At 40.6% G+C, this 12,994-nt stretch overlaps 1 protein-coding gene across 5 annotated transcripts in view; it reads right to left on the bottom strand.

The window, feature by feature from the left end:
• Positions 1-6,977: 6,977 nt before the first annotated feature.
• hspa12a (heat shock protein 12A) overlaps positions 6,978-12,994 on the bottom strand; it is a 43,897-nt gene continuing 37,880 nt past the window's right edge. For all 5 annotated transcript variants that reach the window (XM_053436520.1, XM_053436522.1, XM_053436524.1 and 2 more), the window contains 2 exons: positions 12,397-12,500; positions 6,978-11,667 (listed from right to left, as the gene is read on the bottom strand). In XM_053436520.1, the coding sequence (XP_053292495.1) occupies positions 11,036-11,667; positions 12,397-12,500 (736 nt within the window). In that variant the 3' untranslated portion in view covers positions 6,978-11,035. The remainder of the gene's footprint in view (positions 11,668-12,396; positions 12,501-12,994) is intronic.

The raw sequence follows: 12,994 nt of genomic DNA, 5'->3' as shown, positions 1-12,994 counted from the left end.
CCCCCCCAACACGCACAAACACACACACACACACAAACCACATCCAAACTAAAAACAACCTTGCCCTGTAAAGGGTTGAGTGGCTCTCTACCACCACTTGTTTGAGAATAATACACTCATTGTGTAAATGTATTCTGGTAACTGAATAAGTGCTTGTGTTTAGTTTCATATCCCCCTGTGTGAATCACCACTGTTTTATTTTGTAGAATTTTTTTCAAGTATGTTTGTTTTTATGACCAAGTAGTGATAGAAGAGGTTTTTCTCCAGAGGGAATGTATATTTCATGTTTAGCATAAATTGCTGCTACATCTTGTTTCCTAAGATGTAGTGGAGTAAAGGCATCCTTAGCAGAGGATGAAGTCCAAGTATGACTCTTTGTTATTGTTTACAGTTATTCTGGAGTTCATATTTCATGCCCTATATGGTGGAGTCTTTGTTTCCCACAATGCATGGTGAAAAGTATAGTATAGTCGATGGTCACTAACATATGTAAGTATGTGTTGCGGGAACATCACTTCAATACATGTGAGGCAGTTTCTCTCCAGTCACCAAAGCGTTACAAATAGCGGGAAACGGCCGTCCTCTAACCAGAAGGTCAGCGGTTTGATCCCAGTCTTGCCATCTGCATAACGAAGTGTCTTTGGGCAAGACACTGAAACCCGAATGGCCCCTCATAGAAAAAGTGCTGTCCATAGATGCACTGCATGAATGTGTTTGTGAATGGCAACAGGCTGTACTGTTAAGCGCTTTTAGTGCTCATAAGGAGCACAAAAGCGCAATTTAAATACTGACCATTTAACATTTACACCTTTTTAACACACACTTGCAAAACATATTTGTGGAATGTCTCAGATTTATTCTAATCCCACTATTCTAATCACATTATCATCCTAGAGATTTCTTCACAACTAACACTAGAAAGCTCTTCTCCAAACAAAAACAGAATGTTCTTTAAAACATCCCTCAGAAAGACAGTTAAGATCCATTTCAGAGTAACAAGATCTCTAGGCCTCTGCCTCCCAGCTTTTATACGACTCCTACACATTTCCTGGGTTCTTTGCCTGCCTTGTTTGGCTGGATTCTTTGTGTGTTAGTGAACTAACAACAACAACAACATGATAATAATAATAATACATTTTATTTTATATATAGGCGCTTTAACAGCACTCCAGGTCAACTTACAAGACAGAGATCAAAACAGAACAAAAAACTATGTATCAAAAATATCAATCAAGTGAAGTCAATAAAACATTATGTAGGTTGGCCAAATGGAAAACAGTCAACCTGAATAGGCCAGTTTGAAAAGATGGATAGGTCTGCCTTGTAGACACCTGAGTCTGAGTGATGCTGGCTTGTTACAAACTTTATTCAAAGTGTTGCACTTAGATTTTTCAGAGGAAGCTTTTCAGGTGGTGTTGGATGTTGTTTCACATCCCACTTTAGAGAACGTTGTGGCGTCTGAATGAATCTTTATAGTGTGAAAATTCTGTCAAGGTGATAATTTGATGACATATATGTAGTATTACTTTATTTACATTATGGAAACTTTTACACTGGAGGAAACTAGTAAAAAAAACTAGTTGATCTGTGAATCTGAAACTGTAGAGGTGTCAGCTCAGTGATAACACTTCAATAAAAGTGTGTTTTTATGAACATAGAGGTGTGATTCAATAACACCAACATGTTCATGACCTTGTTTTAGTATCAGCTCTTGTTTTAATTCTGTGTCAGTGTTCAGTGTTTGACTGTAGTTATAGACAACCTCTGCTTCTCAATGTGTCACCCATTAATACATACACACACACACACACACACACACACACACACACACACACACACACACACAAACACATACACACACGCATACACACGCACACACACACACACACACACACACACACACACACACACACACACACACACACACACACACACACATAGATTACGCAGCATCAGGAACAGTCAGGGGTTCAGTGTCTTGCTCGAGGACACTGACTGGAGGGGATCAAACCACAAACAGTCGTCTTGTTTAGGATCCATGCTGTCCCACAGCTGGATGACGTTGGTGACGTCCTTGACTCGCTGTGAAAGTGCAGGAGTCTCCTTGCTGCAACCTGAGGTGCTTTACAGTTTTTTTCGATTGCTTAAGCACGATTTTCAAAACAGGGCCCGGTGTTTCAAACACTAAACACAATCAGCACAACCACACACCCAATCAGCAGAACACCTCAGATCCTTTGCAAAACTAAACACTCTTATAAAAACTATACACTTTTTTATCAAAACAATATTTTTTTGCCATATGAAACACACACGCTTCATATTACTTAATTCTGCTTTAGCCAGTTACACACTGCTGTTGCTAACCTTAAACACATTTAGCAATTCCAGTTCACAGTGATTAGAGTACTGTAAGTGAAGTACTCTGAGAAAGTGCAAATATACAATAAATTCACCAAACACTACACAAGACCAATGCTGCAGACTCATGAAAATTGAATTTATTTCTCTCCATATCCCCAAATCAGTCAATATGTCATCATGGAGAATCACAACAAAACATGTCCCAGTTTTCATGCTACTACAGGAGTGTGCATAACACTGTAAGCTCGACAAATATCAGACAAGCAGAACATTCTGTATCCAGTACAGGTTTCAATGAGGGGTACCTGAGCCTGGGGCTGGAGATCGTAAACCCTCCACCGCCATGCAGAGAAAAACTCTATGATTGGGTTTAGAGACGGAGAGTGTGGTGGAAGGTATGGTACTGTAAACTGTGGATGGTGTTGAAACCAGTTCTGGACCAGAGCAGAGCAGTGGAATGACTCATTATCCCAGATGACAATGTATTGCATCTGGTGCCTGTGGTTCACTGCTGTGATGATGTTGTGTAATCGGTCCAAACCTTTGAGAATGTGAGGTGTGTTGTAAGTGTCCATGTTGGTGTGACGGAGGAGGACCCCATTCTGTGTAGTGGCTGCACAAAGGGTGATGTTACCCCCACGTTGCCCTGGGACATGGATTATAGCCCCGTGGCCAATGATATTTCTGCCTCTCCTTTTTGATTTTGTCAGGTTGAACCCTGCCTCATCTATTTATATGAATTCATGCGATTACCTCATCCATCTGTAAAACTCAGAAATACAGTGAAAGACAAGATTGTGTAGTTCAGCATAGGTCTGGAATACAGTACATTTACATTATGAAAGTTATGTGTGCAGTATGCAACATCACACACACATCATTACTAATGCCGCAGCCGCAGCCTTCTCTTCCTCCGTGGATTCTCCCTCTCACCCTCACTCTTCTTCTCCTTTGAGCACAAGCTCCATTTTGGTTGAAAACAGGTGAACTCAGCTGCTGCATTGCTATAGTGCTTAAACCTGATAGGTGTGTCTACAATTAAGCAATGCTGTGTTTAAACGCCAAATGGTTAAACATTTTGTGTTTAACCAATTGGCCCATAGGGGTGGTCATTTGACAGGCTGTGCTTAGGAATTGCAAGGAAGTGACATCTTGATATCCTTCTGTGTTTAATGTATACAAGTGTGTTTAGTGTTTTGCAGATCACTGTGTGTATTGTTTTGCAAAAAGTGTGAAGCTGACATTGTGCTTATAGTGGTGCAGATCTGGGCCATGTTTTGCTCCTTGAGTGTCAGGTTTGATAACTGTGTTATACTTTGGATTTTAGTGTTTATGCAATCGTAAACAACTGTAATTAAACAGTCAAAGTTCTGCTTCATACTGACTCTGTGCCAAAACTGAAAATCCAATTGTTCCTATATAGTCACGATGGACTGAAAACCGAAGCTGATATGTGACTTGTTTCATCACCATCCACAGTGTTAAATACAAGACACATCAAGCATCATTGTTTCTGTCTGTGAAAAATTATATTTTTACTTTCATCAGAGCAGATTTGATGGTGATTCATGGTTTTTCCTCGCTATAAATAAAGAGTTAGTTTTAGAGTATTACTCTTTTATTCTTTGATAAATTATTTTAAAATAGGTCAGTGGCTGTTTGGCTAAGTTTAATGAAGTAATTCTGTTGTTTGTTGTCAGTGTCTTTGTTCTGAATCCAGTTTCAAAAAGATGACAAAGCTGACACATTTCAAAAAGATGCATAGCTCATGATTTTGCAATGTTTGCTCTTAATTATCTATTTTATGAATTTAAAATGTCTTCTCCTGCAACTGGGTGTAAAAAAAGCTGTCGTCAATCAACCTGTGCTGGAGCTCTTGGCTGCTGTGCACTTTTCTTGCCACTAGATGAAGCCGTCGCTCCTCCCTTAGCCATTCCGAGTTTTTAAAGCGGATTTATTCTTCTCAACACAAACACAAAACAGTTATTGTGCACACAAACAATACGCTATTTTATAACTGGCATCAATGCTAACAGTGTCATGGAGATGACATTAAGTCAGAAAAGCTTTTTAGTGAGAACTGTGACTGGTTGTCAAGCTGCAGCAGTTTGTCCTAGGATACGTCCTTGAACCTGATTGGTGAGTCAAAGAGGTCCCGCCTCAGGAAGAAGCAGTGGGAATCAACATGTGAAACTGTGCATGCTCGTCTGTTGATGTTCAAGAACAACAACAATTTGGAGCTGATGAGTTCACTGATGATATACAGCTGTAAATGATGTTGTGTAAGGTGAGTGTGATATCTAGAGGGCTCTGCTCACATTGACAAGGGGCATGGCGATGACAAATCAGAAGAACAGATCCTCAGAGTTCGATCGTGCAGAATTGAAGTGTTCAGATGTATAAAAACAGATGGATTTGTACAATACAAAGTAAAGAATCCTCCTGTGTTCTTCTGTTTGCCAGTGTTCTGTTCTGTTCTTTTATTTAATAGTTTCATCTGTAAGTTTTTTTAAAGCTTTGACTGAAAGTTTCTTCCTCGCTACCTTCGAAGTAGAACTGATCGACTACGCTACTGAATAACAACACAAGCACATTTTAAACTGTAACACTTTGACTTATTATAAACTGGAGGTGCCACTGATTTTGTGGATGCTTGATTATTCAAGGAGCCTCTGCAGGGGGAAGCTGTTTCCACTCCTCTTCAGGAGATCCAATCTGTCAGGAGTAAACATGTGTTGTGCCTCAGCCCTCGTGAAATGGAGGAGCAGAAGTGACCTGGCCTTTGCCAGATGGTAAAGTAGAGCAAGAGCTCTTACTGCGGCCCTTACTATGAAGGTCAATGGTGATAAATAGTCAATACAATGATATAGTCTTCTAGGGCAGAGGACGTCACACCTTGCCCTAGGAGACAAATTGTGATTTGTGAATATGGGCTATATAAAGAAAATTTGATTGATTGTCGGATTGATTCTCATCTATGTTGTAAATATTGTGATTTTGATGACATGAGGCATCTATTGCACTTCTGTTGATCCTGGGAGAGGGATCCCTCACAGGTGGCTCTCTTTCAGGTTTCTACATTTTACTCCCCTGTTAAAAGGTATTTTTGCAAAATTTTCCTGACTCTTGTTGATGGTTGAAGACAGAGGATATCACACCTTGTTAAGTGTGTGTGTGCATGTGCAAGGGTGTGTTTATGTGCACAAGCCAGAACTGACAGACATACATATTCATAGCAGAGCTGCTTGGTGCTGAGTGGGATTGGATAGCACCTGAAGGTGAACCCCGGCTCAGAGGACACAAACAACATGCTGGAGGATGTGGACTGATCTAACTGAGGATGCAGCTCTCTCTGAGCCACACATGTTCATTCTTGCTCATGTTTTTCTCTTCTGATTTGCTGTGACTCTCTCTCTTTGATTAGGTGTGCAGCTCTGTTGCTCTGTGGGAGACCTGCTGCACTATGATGAGCAGAGTTTTTTTTGCCGCCAGACACCAAAGTGAGCTGGAAGTTCAGCTTTCCTGGCTACCACCTGAATGAGAAAATTGTTGTCAGGCTCTGTGATCCACTTCAAACCCAAGAGGAGGGAGACTGGCACATTGTTCAGATGGAATGTTATTTTTGATGAGGAAAAATCTGAAAATCTGAAAAATCTATTCATCACAACACCCTGCCCAACCATTCTTTGAGATGCATAGTGGGTGAGGCAGGAATCGAACCATTGTCCCTCCAATTAGTGGACGACCTTCTGTGTGTTGTATGTTTTATTCTAAACTTAATTATAATACTCATATTACCAAAAATTATACGATCAGAAAATGTGTGGCAGTTAGGCCTTAGTGTATGTGTTTAGGTCAGGGTCATTCTGAGCATGAAGATGCGAACCCAAGCAGTTTAAAAATAAATTATTTACAAACACGAAACTGGTATAAAGTAAGTCAAAGTCACTAACATGACAAAGTAGATTAAATATATATATACACATATACCTACACAGACAGGTTAGCATTTTAATAACAATATTAATAATATTAATTTACCAGAAACTATTGGCGCTTGAACAGCTACCTGAGTAAAATGACTGTTTAGCCGTTAAATCAAGTAAGTGAAGACCTCTTAAACCATCTTTTCTTTTTGTGGAGTAAAGGATTGGGAGTCATGACCAGCGTTTGTCAAATCCTTCCTATGCTCATGCACAACAGGATCACTAAATGTTCCTTGTTGCCTCTGTCTGTTTAGTTGGACTTCCATCCATCCATCCATCCATTATCTCTACAGATTGTCCCCTGAAGGTAGCAGTGGAGGTGAAACCATCCCAGCTGACATTAGGCGAGTGGCAGGGTCCACACTGGGCAGGTCTCCAGCGTATTCCAGGGCTGACATACAGAGACAATCTACCATTCATGCTCACATTCACAATGATTCACACCTAAAGGCAGTCTGTGGTCTCCAGTTAACCTGCAACCTGCTGGATTGTGCAAAGAAGTAGAGTAACTGGAGAAGACTCACAGAAAGAAACTGGTCTGGCCTTACTACTCAAACTTTTTCAGTTTGAGCAGACACCATGTTAGGTGGGCAAAAGACTATCAGGAAACACAACAAAGACAGAATGTTGTTTGAAATACTCGTACATTTTATTGGTGACAGTCTGACAGTGAATACCTGGCATTGATCAAGAAAAATATCCATTACTGTGTGAAGATTGCAAGAGAACAACACATTTAAGTAACTGAAGATAATGAAAAAAAAAAACACAAATAAAACTCCTTTGCATCATCAATAAAGGACTAAAAGAACAAAGTTTACATTGTGTTAAGTTCCACAGTGGCTGAGAGGATCCTAACTACAAGCTCAATCAGTTTATATGCAATTTTTTTTTACCTATTTTCTATTATTTTTGTCTAGATAGTGTAAAGCAGATACTTGTACATGATGCAAGCTGCTACCTCAAATCACACCCACTCAGATACTCCACCTCTGGCATCAGCTGCCTTGTGTGCAAGCAACAGAAGCTAATACATGTCTTCATATCATTTTATCATAGCTTTACTTATAAAGCTGCTACAAAATAGCGTCCTGTGCATCGTATAATACTCAAAGCCGAACAAAATACAATAATGTCATTATCTATCCAAGGACGAAAACAGACCGTGGTGTTATAATATTCTTCCACTTGAGATCCATCAATTGTCAAAGCAGTGAAGTGTAGTAGGAATCAAAGGTTATAAGGTTAGTCATCATCAGTACAGTATGTGTGGCCTTGCTATAGGAGTTAGGAGCTGCCATCAGTAACGTTATCTACAACAGCTCAGAAAGCAGCAGGGTTTTACACACAACCAAGACCGCAGTTTCCATCTTCATCACCATATTCATCGTCGGTAGTAACCCTGACTTTGTGTATTAGTAAAAGCGACGTGTTGTGTAGTCATTCCTGTGTGACACATGCGAAACATGCATTGCAGACAGTGCCGGTAGGAGTGAAGAGCATTTAAGCTTGTGCATATTTGTGCACAGACACTGAGCGAGATAACTTTCCATTCACAGTTAAAATAAGGAATCAAAGGAAATGGCTTTAAAAGTGGTTATAATCTAAAACACTGCAGCATATAATTACTAATATATCTGTGTGTTTTATTGTTCTTTGAGTATTCATCACGGTGATATGTTGACTCTTTTTGTTTCATGTCCAGCTCGGCAACATTTCACAAGCTGAGTCTGTGTGACACGTGATTCCCCACTGATCTGTGTTGGGCTGTGGTAACACATGGTCATGCATTGAACTGGATGCACAGTCTCCCTCTGGATCTGCTGAACCAGGAAGGAAAAGCAAATGCCACCTTCAGTCCAAGGTCCTCGGACACCGCAGCATTTATCACAGCAATGTTTTAGAATGAAATCTGTGTATTTAAATGCAACCAGTGCAAAATCTTTTACTGAATTATGGAGGCAAAGTACATATGGGCATATTTTTCTACTTTTCAAGACAGACAACCTGCCAATCAAACCCACTTTACAAAGCAACTGGTGCATCACATCTACTTTGGTCACACCAGGAAAGAAAGACGGCCGGACAGGACACTCCCCTGAAAGTACTCATTATTGCAATAAAACTAAGAGTCGAAAGAGGCGGAAACCTACTGAAGTTACTCTGAATCATACTGAGACCTTCACACATGACTTTTCACAAACTATTTAGTCAGTTTTGACCTTTAAAGAATCAAACCCCCCGTAGAGGCACAAAAGAGGACGCTTCCATGCTAGCTGTCAAACCTTCCAGTCGTTAAGTAATCCTGCTCTGCCGAATGAGTAACAAACCACCCACAACCAGCCGCTACGTGATGTTTTACGTTGTTACATCACTGAGCTTGAACGAGGTTTTCCACCAGGGTTGCTTCTCCTTGCTGCCAGCAGGGGTCAATGAAGATCAGAGAGAACTCAGTAACGGCCCTTTAACTCAACCTACACACGTACTTTCACGAGAACGTTAGATGAGCGTGTTAATGTTTGGATCAGTGTGATTCTCAGGGATTACGTCTGAGCTCACACGTATATAAAGCTTCAGTATATCGTCAAGAGGGCAAAGGCAAACACCGCATGTTCCGATTGGATGAGTGACTCCCGACCTCACAATTTATTCACACTAGGCACTCTTTCAATTAAGACTTAAAACGTTACCTTTCATAGCCACGTGGAACTGTGGCTTTTGGCTCGTGTGACTATGCCTCAGCTGTAAAAACACAAACATGTTTAATATATTTGACAGCTCTAGTTTTTATTTCTTGGAAATAATTAGTTGCTGAATTTGCAATGAATCACAATGAAATCCCTGCAGAAGCTGTGCTGCAGGGTGGATGGGAAGGGGGACTGGACACATTCAGATCCTGCTCTTTTCAAAACTAACAGCAGACCTGTTCACTCAAATGCTTTTTTAAGGACGGAGGTATTCAAGTTTCTTCATGTTTGCAAAAAAAAATAAAAACAACTGGCAACACATTAAATCTCTCATTCTGAATGAACAAGGTAATCAAACCTGCCTTGGCCTCTCATGCTATGGCTGGTGTGGAAAGAAATGTTGAGATGTTCATGAGAAAGCGCACGCACCCACACCCACACACACACACAAACACAAATTCACGCTCTTGGCTCTAAAGCTGCTGAAACAAGGCTATAAATCTGTACAATATTTAAATACTGTATTTACAGAAATAAACACACTTCATTGTCTCGACTGGAGTCACACATGGCTTCAAAATATTCAAGTGAGCGAGTGGCGTTTAGTCCACATCTATTAGTCAGAAGCAAAAAGAAATAAAAGCAACAATTAAGCACATCTGATGGCTGCACATGATTTTCAGACTGAGCTCACAGCACGTTCCTTTAGAACCAGACTGGTGGCTTTGCATGATTGAAAAGTAGATTTACTGGTTGGTTTGAGTTTTAAACGCTGTACCTTTATGGTAATAGGTGATTTTCTTCAGTACTCAGAGTCAATTAGGAGGGTCAATAAAAACCTGAATCTATAAAGTTGCCATTTTCCTCTTGAGCTGTTGTGTATTTAACAGCTCTAACTGGACTAAAACAAATACTACCTGTATTTAACTGTTACGCCTCATTAGCCAAGTATCTTCATTATCATTATTTCCCTGTTAACAAAAAGGTTATTTGTCAATCAGCTGCAGTTTCTCCTCAGCTCTACAGATTTGAGCATCTTTAAGCGGACTGTTTTGGTTTTACTATTTTACAGGTTGGTTCAGTCTCACTGTCTTCATCACTCGTAAGATAAACCCACAGACCAGCAGCAAACAGGAAACAGGTAGCTGGTGGCAGAGTTAAAAAAGGAGAGGAAGCATTGATGCTAATGTCTCCATACAGGTCTCTATGTCCTCCACATGTGAATAGTGGGGTGTTTGCTAACACGTTAACCATTTCATCTCTATTAGGTGAGAACATGACACCCACAGTTAGCCTTTGCAACAGCACTATACCGAAGGTAACTAAGAACCTGTTCAGAGGATTGCTATCGATATGCTGTGTGTAGCTGTGTGACGTGTTAACGGTTTACAGAACGCTCAAAGGAATAATGCAAAACCACTGGAATGGCCCTAAGAATTGCTGTGAAGTACAGTGGAAATCAGAATCATTGCTGAAATACGATGACCTGCTGCGGCAATAAAGAAACTGAAGCATGCAAAGACGTGTTCTGAATGTTTCCACCAGGGTTGTGTTGGATTATTATCTGGTTTGACTAATTTTGATAACAAGCTCCTAAATCTGACCCTGTGCAGATGCAGCTGTGTCCTATGGGGGTACATGGGTTTGTTATGATTGTGTGAACACTGTGGAGCTTGTCAGCAAATTAACTACTGGGACGGACGTGAATAGACAGACCTTAAAAGACACGTTTTCTTTTCAGATTCTACAGTTGAATGTAATCCCGCGTTTAAGTTTAAGAACTTTCATTAAAATTCTGCCCCTTATAAACTGAGAGTAAATGGGCCTTGAGATTGAATATCCTTAAACACTTTCAAGTAAATATCCCCAGCTTGTTGGTTCTGTATGTGAATGTGTGTGTATATATGTGTATGTATGTCTATGCATGTATGTGAGTAAGCTGTATTTTCCATTTCGTATACTTCCAATAATTCTGTTACATTAGCTCTCATGGTCTACTTAGTGGCTGAGGAAGTCAATGCTAGCTTTGACAGTGCGTCCAGTGGACACATCCACTGCCATGGCCCGAATCTCTGTGTCTCCAAACTGCATGAGCGTCTGGATCTCACGGCGTGGCGCTGTGCTTTCCGTTCCACTCACATCCAAACGAAGTGTTCCGCACTTCCTGACCCCGGGCTCGCTGATGAACCCAGCCCTCTCCTTCTCCGAGCAATAGACGTGGATGACGATAACCTGCTGGGAAGGCTTGGCTGGCGTGTAGCTCCGTTTCACCATCTCACCCAGCGCCACGGACTGGTCTGCCGCGATGAAGGTGTCAAAAACGTCAGTGCACCATCGGGTGCCATCCTTTACCAGCAGCTTCTCTGGTGGATGCTTGCCCTCAACAAAGCGGTTGAGGACGCCCACACCGTATGTGAGGGGCGAGCGGCGGACTTTGATAATGCTGGGGTCCAGGCCGAACAGCACGGCACCTTTCAGAATAGTGAGGCCGACGTCATGTGGGATGATGATGCGGCTGCGGCCCTGGAGCATGTTCTGGACGGCATGCTGTAGCAAGGGTGACTCAGCAAAACCTCCCACTAGGAACAGGAACTTAATGTGGCTCACCTCTGGCTTCTCAAATAGCTCGGCTGGAAGAGAGACACAGAGAATCTCAATGAACACAACCCTGTTACTATTACTATGAGTTGACGAATGAATGAATGAATTACCTCCGGCAAGGAGGTTGAATTTTCGTCTGTAGTTGTTAGGTAGTTAGTTAGCAGGATTATTAAAAAACTAGTCGACCCATTTCTATGATAGCTGGAGGAGGGTCGGGCATGAACCAAAGAAGAACCCATCAAAATAAAAAATGTCGACATTTTCATGAGACTAAATCCATGGATTTTAGTATATCTAGAGGATTGATATTTATGTGCGCAATTTGCTACAAATCTAAAAAGAAATCTGAATTTAGTTTTAGTAAATGTGGTTTCATAAGGGGACTGTAGGGCCTTGGCGGATGTATGCATGCTGCTGAGCGCCTTTCTGGTTGGTAGTGTTTTAAAGTTGTTGTTGTTCATAGATAAAAAGTGATTGCTAAAAATCAATGGCAAAAAGTACAAACTAAAAATCTAAATAAGGCAACCACCAGTAACCATCTGAGCAGAACAATTCATGCTAAAGTAATGTGACCTATTTTCCACTGGTTAAGGTGGTTATGAATAATGTAGGTTTACTGATTTTAGGAGGAAACCAACCCAGAAACACATCCCTTACAATGTCATAAACTTCAATAGAGTGTATTATATATTGTATAGTATACAGAGTGAAACATATAGTTATGCGTGTCTGAGGTGTGTGTTATGGGAGTAGCTTACTGAGATGCTGGATGATGTGATCTATGGTGGGTTTGAAGAGGGAGTTCATAGCGTCTGGACTCATCCTCAGCATCCCTTGAGACGACCATTTAACAAAATCCACACTGGAGAGGAGACGAGAGAAGATCGGTTACATGTAGTCGACTAAGTTCTGTTAATGTAAAGTCATCTGAAACTAGAGCTGGGAGATATGAGTCAAACTAACAAGACAAGGTTATCAATATATATATCACTTTAGCTCGGTGAAATATACTGTGTTTTAAATTGCATAGAAAAAAAACCTTCATACTTGGTTTCCCTTACAATCTGCTAAGAATCTTTTAAATAATTTTGTAAAACGATATCAAAGTATTACTAAATATAGCTCAGCACTATCTGCAACACTACTGAGGTCCAAAAACATGATGTTTGTTACAAATGGGATACAAATCCTGGATATGGGTCACATTTTTCAATGCACATTCATTTGAGACATTGTGAAGAGTATTAGGGCCATGTTGAAGAAAACAACGAAAAAACATTGTAGGAAATAAGCAGGTAAGAAAACCAAATCAAATCCTTTCTGGATCCAATTCTTTTATCGATCTCATTGTGAAAA

This window comes from Pleuronectes platessa, chromosome 12 (genome assembly GCF_947347685.1).
Source record: "Pleuronectes platessa chromosome 12, fPlePla1.1, whole genome shotgun sequence".
Lineage (NCBI taxonomy): Eukaryota > Metazoa > Chordata > Actinopteri > Pleuronectiformes > Pleuronectidae > Pleuronectes > Pleuronectes platessa.
Note: the sequence above shows the minus strand (reverse complement) of the source record. Positions and strands in the feature narration are given on the sequence as shown.